The sequence below is a fragment of the Tetrahymena thermophila genome (genome assembly GCF_000189635.1).
Source record: "Tetrahymena thermophila SB210 genomic scaffold scf_8254653, whole genome shotgun sequence".
NCBI lineage: Eukaryota > Ciliophora > Oligohymenophorea > Hymenostomatida > Tetrahymenidae > Tetrahymena > Tetrahymena thermophila.
In genome coordinates, this window is record NW_002476421.1 from 284,105 (window position 1) to 293,882 (window position 9,778).

At 22.9% G+C, this 9,778-nt stretch overlaps 4 protein-coding genes across 4 annotated transcripts in view; 2 read left to right on the forward strand and 2 right to left on the reverse strand. All coding sequences in view use genetic code 6, as the record gives it.

Moving 5' to 3' along the window:
* Nucleotides 1-1,778: 1,778 nt before the first annotated feature.
* TTHERM_000643559 (transmembrane protein, putative) lies at nucleotides 1,779-2,282 on the forward strand (the record flags this gene model as incomplete). The annotated part of the gene is made up of 1 exon (XM_012797498.1): nucleotides 1,779-2,282. One exon carries the CDS (start codon nucleotides 1,779-1,781, stop codon nucleotides 2,280-2,282), a length of 504 nt encoding a protein of 167 aa, XP_012652952.1.
* Nucleotides 2,283-2,922: 640 nt separating this feature from the next.
* On the reverse strand, nucleotides 2,923-3,913 carry TTHERM_00643560 (hypothetical protein; the record flags this gene model as incomplete). Its single annotated transcript, XM_001015375.2, has 3 exons — nucleotides 2,923-3,162; nucleotides 3,500-3,538; nucleotides 3,713-3,913. The coding sequence occupies 3 exons, from the start codon at nucleotides 3,911-3,913 to the stop codon at nucleotides 2,923-2,925; spliced, it is 480 nt and encodes a 159-aa protein (XP_001015375.2).
* Nucleotides 3,914-7,077: 3,164 nt separating this feature from the next.
* TTHERM_00643580 (pumilio-family RNA-binding repeat protein, putative) overlaps nucleotides 7,078-9,778 on the reverse strand; it is a gene marked incomplete at both ends in the record, with an annotated part of 4,669 nt that continues 1,968 nt past the window's right edge. The window contains 6 exons of the mRNA XM_001015377.3: nucleotides 7,078-8,057; nucleotides 8,608-8,750; nucleotides 8,813-8,908; nucleotides 8,986-9,191; nucleotides 9,404-9,562; nucleotides 9,633-9,766. Coding sequence (XP_001015377.3) covers nucleotides 7,078-8,057; nucleotides 8,608-8,750; nucleotides 8,813-8,908; nucleotides 8,986-9,191; nucleotides 9,404-9,562; nucleotides 9,633-9,766 — 1,718 coding nt within the window. The remainder of the gene's footprint in view (nucleotides 8,058-8,607; nucleotides 8,751-8,812; nucleotides 8,909-8,985; nucleotides 9,192-9,403; nucleotides 9,563-9,632; nucleotides 9,767-9,778) is intronic.
* On the forward strand, nucleotides 7,947-8,447 carry TTHERM_000643590 (transmembrane protein, putative; the record flags this gene model as incomplete). The annotated part of the gene is made up of 1 exon (XM_012797499.1): nucleotides 7,947-8,447. One exon carries the CDS (start codon nucleotides 7,947-7,949, stop codon nucleotides 8,445-8,447), a length of 501 nt encoding a protein of 166 aa, XP_012652953.1.

A 9,778-nucleotide genomic window follows, 5' to 3' on the forward strand; every position in this document is an offset into this window, starting at 1 on the left:
TTATTTGCCGATATTTTATTAAAAATTTTGCAGTTACTCTGAATTCTTATGCAGTAAACTAAAACTTTTAGCTTAAATGAGAACTTTTTTAGTTTTTAAAAGGATTAGGATTGGAAGTGTTTAATTACAAGGAAAAAATGCTTTATTTAGTTATGGTCGTACATGATTAAATTTAAAAAATAATTTATTAAATCCCAAACTGGTAAATTTGATTGCAATTATATTTGAAATAAACTAAATACTTAATTGTTGATTTAGTTTAAAAGTTTTTATATTTTTATTTGAAATTAAGGATTTAAATAAGAATTAATCAAAAAGGTAAAATAATTAGATGAAATTTAATACATCACTTTTGTACTTTAAATAGAAAAAAAATTTCAAATTGTTTGATAATACAGTTTATAATAATTTGAGTATACTTCATTTATTTATCTGATAATCTTATAAATGAATAATTACATTTCTAAACTGTATTAATTTTTGATTTAATTCAAATTTATGATCAAATAAATACATTATAAAAATATTAATAATGAAAGTACTGTAACACAAACATTTTAATGAACCAATTATCAGCCAAATAAAAGATATTTTATAATTTCTTAATATAGTTTTGAAGAGTAACAAATAAAATTTAAGTTTTAAACACAAATGTTTTGCTTTTATTGCCTTTAGTTAAAGTGAGGCTTTTAGCTATTTTTGCTAAAACGCTTTGCATTTAATATTTGAACAAATTTTTACTGGAATTTTATATAAAATAATTTATTACAATAAATAAAGCTTTACTAGAATATTTTTAAGAGGATATTAGTTGGTTTATAGTGGCTGGAAAATGAAAAATATTAATCAAATAAATTTAAGAATTAATTTTACTTTAAAAACCTAAATAGAAAAAAAAGTGTATTTGATTTTTCTACTTGTATGTTACTTAAGAAAATTTTACAAAAATAGGGTGGAAGTAAAAGTAAATAGAGACTACCTTTATAATCGTAGAAGTCTTTTATTTATAATTAAACTTTATTATAAAAATTATATGTTAAATTACATCTTCTTATACTAAATTTAGAGTTTTTCTTTCGGAGTTTATTAAAATAGTGAACTAAAGATTCCGGTGTGATTTGACTGAATTATAATTTTATCTTTTTAAATAAGATCGTTATTTCTATCATTTTGTCCAAGAAGACATAGACATGCTTGATCTAAAAAGATTCTTAAAGCTGATTAGAAGCAAAGAATTTTTTATTTCTGTTGTATTTGCTAATTTTTTATTCAAGTAAAAGGCATTGAAATTATTTAAAATATAATCAGACGTATTCTAAATAGAGTTGGCGTCACTGTTTTTCAAAGTTATAATCTAACAAACATAATTTTTTAAAAGAAAAATCCACGAAATTTTCACATACAAATTTAGTACAGCTTTTTAACCCAAAAATTAGAAGAGCTGTTTTTTGAATAATCCAACTCACATCCAAATTTATTTAAAAATACAAGGTTTGTTTATTTTTGCTTTGATGGAACATTAATTTTCAAAAAAAATCCTATTGTGAGGAAATTTATTTAAGTAATTATTTTTTTCCACCAAAATGTTAATAGAAATTGTGTCAAAAATGATGTTTTTAGGATTAAAAGCATGAATTATAAAATACTATAATCGATTTAGATTGAATGATAAACATAAATTTAAAAAAAAATAAGTGATAATTCAATCAGGCGTAAGATTTTTTGATAAATAGTTAGCTAGAAGAAAATAAATAAATAAATAAAATTAAAAGTTTTAAATGAATTTGAAAGCCAATAAAATTTAAAATGCTATGCTAAAAAAGTATCTTTTTATCACATAAATTGAAATATTGTTTAAATAAATAAAATTCAAAAAGAGTTTTTTTTTAAGATAGTAAATTTATTTAGAGGTAGTAACGTTAAACAGAAACTATAAATAGAGAGACAAGTGTGTAATGAAATAATTTATGATTGATGCATAATAAATAGGTTTTATATTAAAATTTCTACTATATTATATTAATTAATGTTATTTTATTAAATTAGTTGTTATTTATTTTTATATTTTGAGATTCTTTAACTATAGAAATGAGTGTTGCATTGATATATATTAATTTATTTATAATTAGTTAATTAGTTAGTTAGTGAGTTAGTTAATTATTTTATTGGGTCACCGCATATATATTTTGTATGTTTGTTTCTATGCTTGTGATTTCCAATAAAGTATGAGATTGGTTTTTTGTTGTTGTTTTTGTTAATTATTTTGTATTATATAGAGTTGAATGCATGGTTATGATAATTAATTTGTTGTTTTAATGTTTTTTTGAGTAGTTGCTTTTGATATAGGTTCAGATAGTAAATTAATATGAATGAATAAATATGAGATGTTTATATGTGTGGTATATGTAAAATCTATTATTATATTGATAGCCTATGAGTGCGATTTATTTATTTATCAAGTAATAATTGCGTATTATCTCTTTTTAGATTTTAAATTATTGATTTTATATAGCAAATCACTAGTGGTCTTTGATCCCCAAAAAAGTGTGTCAGAATTATCTAAAATCGGTTCTGAAATTTGCGAAGATTTAAATGATGTATGTATGATTATTTTGAAAATATCTAAAAAGTGTTGAAGCTATTGATCCCCTTTTTAATCACCTAATTAAAAATATTGTCTCTGTAAGCAATTATCTGTTTGCTCTTACATATCCTAATTAAGTAACTAACCATTTAGATTGATAGAAAAAGACATCTGAAAGGAGATATATTAACAAATTACGCAACCATCGGGTTTGAAAAATAAACAAATCGATCTATCGATCAATCAATTTTTATTCTAAAGTGAAAACTGGTTTCCCTACTTTTTTGTTTCATGCTGATTAGTATATGCTAATTTAACTAGACTTTTCATTAAATTGTTCAGAAGTGAGAGGCAATTTAGAAGAGCAAGTAGTTTTCAGATCTAACAAGATCTTTTCTTAGCTTGTTGAGGAGGTATTCGGATTTCTTATCAATAAGGTAGTTAATTATTCTAGAAGATATGATATCTTGACTAATAACGAATAGCTTTTCGCAGAGGACTTTACTAACTTCCCTTGAAAGATTGAATTTAACTGAAATGATGTTAATTGTACTTCTTTTCACTATGTTTTCATTTACCTATTTATTAAAGTAGAAGATTTAGTTTATGTTACTAATTAATTAATTAAAAATGCATCAATAATAAAAACATCTCTTTTTCGTATTGCGCTTAGTAAGAATATATTATACATTTAATATAGTAGCTGCTTTATACTAATTCTTTTGATAATTTATATATTTTCTATTCTAACAAGGTTATAATTTATAAATTTTAGTATTTATCAGCTATATATTTACTAGCAACTTAGCTTAAATATTCTAAGTTGCTAAACAAACATTTAAGTCAACCAATAAGCGCAATGCAAAAAAGAAACAAATAGAAATAGTGCATTTGTAAGAAGAAAGAAAATATTACAATTAATTTTTCTTGGAGGTCTTTTATGATCTTTTCAATCTATTTTTGATTTAAAAAAAAATAGTTAGAATAAGTTAATTTTCAATGAATGATAATAAATAAATAAATAAATTTATAGACACAAATCTTAGCTAAGAAATGCACTAAAAATTTATTTAAATTTGAAATGAAAGCTAAAATGATTTTTTAATAAGAATAAATGTAAATGTTTACTTATTAGTGTTAGTTTGTAATATTGTAAGAAGCGTTGTATACGAGGAAGACGTGATTGAATATTTATTTGAAGATTTCTAAGACAGTATTGGAATATCCAAAAATAACTTTGAATAGTTAGCTCAAAACCTATTCGTTCCTCTGAACGCCGTATTCACCCAAAACGTTTTAAATTGTTTCAAAGTAGCTTGATTTTGCCATTTCGGTAAGTTTGTTTGAAAATATTTGATTTTTTACTGAGTATCTTATGTGTTTTAGCAAAAGTAAATTGCAGTTTGTTTTTTGTTTGTATTCAAATAATAAAGGAGATTATTTGCTTTAATTTCAAGTATTGATTAAAATCAAATTTTGATTAATATCGGATTTATTTTTGTGATTGTTAATTTTCGATATTTACTCTTTTTTATTTTTTTTGATTGTATTTATTGTTAATTAATTTATTATAAAAAATGACCTTTATGTTGATTGCATGCACTTTTAATTAGCTTGCCTTCATAATTAATGTAAATCAAAAAAAATTTTTTTTGGTTGTTTGATTGTTTGTTTGAAGGGGGGAGGTATTTATTATTATTATTTAATTAATTTACTTAATTCTTTCTTTATTTATTAATTTATTGATTTACTCGCTTCAGCCAAATTTCTTATTATTCAAAGCTAATAAAAGCTGATTTGCCATCATGGTTTTCAATTAATTACAATATGATTGCGTATTGATCTTAAAATCGTAAAAGTTCTCTCCGTTGAATTCTAAGAAAAATTAGAAATAGGAATTATAATCATTATAATCAATTCTGAGTCTACAATCTCGGCGTTGTTTTTTTTCTACATATTACACTGATTTCGCTTTCTTTCATTTAGAATTTAAGTACTCATATTGATTCAAAATTATTGCTACTTCTTCAAGGCTTTAATATTTTTTGCGTATTAAGGTGCTGGAATAATCACATTACGTTTTCTGATATCTTAAGAATTAGACAAAACCTAAAGAAGACATTTAAGTAATAATTAAATGATTAATTTTTGCATATTAGTCCTCCACAATCATCTATTTTAATGAACTTCTACATGCATACCTACTATTCTAATTTTAAGGATTTAATTTATTAATAAACTAGACTAAAAGATATATTTTTCAATTTTTCAAATAGTTAGAATGCTTTGATACTCTTGTATAACTCCAAAAAAAGGCAATACGACTTCACAAATATTCACATCCTATCGCTCTATACTCGAATTAATAGGTTTTAAAACATTCCTTCTAATTTTGTTTTGATCCAGGTAGTTTTAGTCTGCTATAATTATTTTAAAAATAGCAAATCTTTGGCTATTAAATAATTACTAATTTGCATTTGATAAATATAGACTGGCAGATAAATTTTCAAATAAATTCATTTAATATTATTAAATAAATAATGCATGTATTTATATGTATATTCATAGAAATTAGAATGCAATCTCACCTTTTTAATTAAAAAAGAAGTACTTTTCAATAAATTTATTACCTCCAAATCAAATACAGCCTGATAGATATGCTAAATTAATTATTTTGTAAATCACTTAAGTTAAAAAAAGGGGCTCATCTTAATTTTCTATGCCTAACTAGTTAAGTAAATCTATATTAAATGTATGCAAATAGAGCTCTTCACATAAATCATTAAAAATAAATGTCTTTTGTAGATTTGTATAAATGTACTTGTCGAGCAAGCAAATCAATTAGTTAATCAAAACTTTTAATTAATTTTGAGAGTTTGTATTATTCTACTAAGTAACTAAATAGATAGGCTCTCATAATTAGAATGCTCGAAATAAATAAATCAATTTTAAAGATATTTATTTACACCTAGTAAAATTGTAACAATTTATAATTGCTTTTCATTACATATAATAATCCAAAATCAATTGAACTCTTATTCATTATTTTACTAATTTGTTTTAGGCTATCTTCTCTAATCAAGTGAAACTAAATAAGTATTTTGATATTTGCTTTTTAAGCATAAATTCTGATTACAACTATATTTTTTTAACTAAGTATATGCAGACCGCTCCAGCCATCCAGTACTTTTCCTTTCCTCTTCATTTTTATTACTGAATTAACATGACCAAAATTTGAGCTTAAGTGAGGCTAATTATGATGAATCAGTTAATTTACAATAAATCAAAGATTAATAAACATGTCATTAAATAATCTAAATCTGGTAAGCTGGGAATATAAGAATGACTTTTTATCTATTCACTTTTAAACAAGTCATCTAAATATTAGAAATAAATATTCTTCTTTACTGGGAAAATATTGTAAGAAGCAAATTTTGAAAAATCAAAGAATTTAGACGAATTATTATAAAATTCCCTTATTAATTCTTTCTAAATCCTTTTTAACTGATTATTAAATTTTTATTTTATTCTTTTTATTTTTTCGCCCTTGCAGTTAAAAATAGGTTTTTCTATTTCAACAAAAGCTCTTTCTTTTATATTTATGCTTAAATAGCAAAAAAAGGTCGTCCGCTTCAAGAATCTAGCCAAATTTAATTTACTCAAATTATAAACTGCATATATCTTTCAAAATTAATAATTTAATTAGAGAGGAGTCAGTTGCGCAATCTTATTTAATTCCTTCTATACTAATATTTTGATAATTAAACCTTGTAGAATAAAAGATTCTTTTACCTATTCCTTTGAAAATTTTAATGGGAATATAATTAATTATTCTCCTTACTCCAATTAATCACTATATCTCATCCGAACGAGCATTCCTTGACTGAGTTACTCAATTGATAATAAAACATTTTTTACTGCAAAAGCCTCTGTTTCTACGTAAATCTAAAATCATACTAGATTAAATGTATTTAAATTTTAAATATCTTTTAAATTCGTTCAAAGATACGAGCAAATAAGAATAGAAATAGAGTGAATAATTAATGGGATTAATTCAAATCAATTTCAGAGTAAATTAGCAATTTGAATAATTTATTCAAAAAACAATCAAAATGAAAAAAAAGAGAGAGAAGGATAAATTTATTATTAAGTAATCAAAAATAAAGGAGATAAAATAATAATAAAAAATAGTAACGTTTAAATTTATATAAATTCATATATTTTATTTATTTACTTATTGAATTAAATGTTAAATACATTCTTATTAATATTAACAATTGAAATATCACTAATTAAAACGATAATGAATTATAGATCAATCAGTCTATCTATCTATTATTTTTTAATAGATTAAACAAAAAAAAATCTATATTTTTTTATAATGAATCAATACAAAAATTCATTTCACTTTTCGTATCTATGAATTTAACTAATTTGTTTGTTTGTTTTTCATTATGCATGATGCTATTTTTATGTTTTTTTATTGGTCAAATTCACTGATAACTCTCTTGATCTTAATTAAGGTTCTCTTAAAAATATTTCTGCTAGCCTTCAGATTTGTTTATTTAGTCGTCGATAGATAATTTTAAATCTAATTAGTTTGTATTGCCATAATTTTAATTTAGCATTTTTCTATTATTTTCAGCTGATAATTTCTAATCTCTGCCTTAGACATTATTAATATTTTAGATATTCTGATAATTACTATAATTTACTTGATACCCTTCGTTCATTTATTAGAAATTATTTGTAATGATCTTCTGTCCGACTCCTTTGTAACTGCCTCCTTACATAGTTAACTTTGGTTTAAACTGATTCTTTTGGCTATTGAAATAATTTGGGTGACTTTAATTGAAGAGTTAATTCTGATTTTGAGTTTTTTAGTACGGATTTTCTAAAGGATATGAAGTGCAAGCATTACTTTATTAGAATTGAGTTTGCTGAAAAGTATTGCTAAAGTGCTAAGCTTTTTAATTTACATTTTAGCTATAGCTAAATGGATGGATACCTCCATTTTAGTTAAAATATTGATTATTAAATTGGTTTTTAGGAGGATTGACACCTAAGCTGTAATTTTTTTAATAGTTATTATTCCCATACCCTATTATATTTTAATCATTAGGTGGCATAAATTATTAAGCAGACTGCTAAGATGGTATAGTTTATACCAAATTGCTTTGATTGGACTGATCTATCAGATGAGTAGGAATATTAGAGCTGCTTTTTCTACTGCTCACTGACTCTAAGCCACCACTCTCATTACTTACTATGCTTCCATTTCTGGAATAATTGTATCTTTTTTGAGAAATTGTGTTACTGAAATTATTATTTAAGCTACTGGTATTACCAATCTTAGTATTTTATGAATAGTAACTTCTATTAATGTTAGAACTATTATAATCTTTCTGCTAAAGGTGATGGACTTTTGATTCTGGTTTGTTTTTATCAAATATTTACATTCTTACATGTTAGCCTATTAAAAAAATTTACAAATTAATCATAAAATAAGTTTACAAATCTAAAGTAAATTGCTTCTTATAATAAATAAATATATAAATAAATTTTTTTAAAGTGTAAACTCCTCAAAAAAAAAAAAATTAAACATAAAAATAAATAATATTTATTTGTTATTAAATAAAAGATAGGGTAAGCAAAATTTTTGTATTTTTTGTATTTTTAGTAATTGCTTTCAATAGAATTTAACAAATTTATAAAATTTCAACAAAGACTGATCTGCTGCTGCTAAGAAATATTAAAATGTGTAAATTCCCCACTCTAAAGTTTGCTAAAGAAAGTATAATGTAAAGAAGGGAATTAGAACTATAAAAGCGATGCAATAATAAAATAAGTGCAAAACTAGTGAATAATTTTAAGGTTGAGCAATTCGACTTAATGTATTTTTAAATAATTTAATAAAATAAATATTATTTTATGATGCACCTGTATATTTAAATGTTTATTACAGTCAATTTTAATTTAAATACAATTTAAAATTGTAATAAAATTTCTTTTTTAATTATTACCGTATTGCTGAAGCCTACTTTAATTGTTAAGTATGTGAAGTATTTCCTCAAATTATTATTTTATAGTATATGAATTACAGTGCTCGTAATATCTTTAAATCACATAATTTGCAAATTGATCATTAACTAGTATCTCTAAGTTACTATTTTTATAATTTAATTACTTCAAACAAACAAAAATATTTTTAAATAAAGTATGAATTACATAAATTAGCCATCTTCACTTTAGTAACTGATAATCTTCCAAATCTCTTCTCTAAAATAATCATCACCAAATCTAATAGCCTTTTCAACCACATTGCTATTATTTATTTTTAAAATATATACCATTTAAATCCTCTTTATAATTAAATATTTAATTAATAATGTATTCTTTACCTTCCAAATTTGTTAGTGCTTAAATCAATGAAGTAAGGAAGAAGTGCTCTATTCAACTATTAATTTATTTCGCAATCATTGGGTAATTTTTCCAAAATAAGCTGTATCACATAGTTTGAGTAATAATGCTACGACAATTGATGAGCTTTTTTTACTATCCTCATTATTATTTGGTGAATCTTTTATAAAATAATTTCTTGTTTAATCTAAATTTAAAAAATAAAACAGTTTCGTAAATATTTTTATGCACAAATACTTACTAAAAAACAAACCATTTTAGATATTTTGCAATTAATAATTAGAACTAATTTGCAAATTCTAATTATTGTTTGATTTAAATTGAAAGGTTGCAGCTTAAAAAATAAACAAGAATATACTTTTTGAAAGTAAAATTATTTAAAATGATAAAAAGAAATACCAATTGAGTGCTTTCTTTGAATTGATTCTAGGAATACTGCTCTACTATGTAATTTACAATTAGACATCCATATTGCTCGCCACAAAGGTATTTTTTGCTTAGCAAATTATTGCTCAGAAAATCAATTTTTTGTTCACTAAATTCAAATGGATCTAATAACTAATATTTATTTATTTAATTATTCATACGCCATACATAAATTTTAAAAAGCTATATTAAAATATTTTACCTTTGTGTTGATTACTTTAAGCAGTTGAACTAAATCTTCACCTTCGAGTATATTTAAATACTCCCTAATAATCTTTTAACCGAATCTGCTAAAATAAATTTACTCTACTTATTCACAATCTCTAAATATTAAATCTACATAACTCT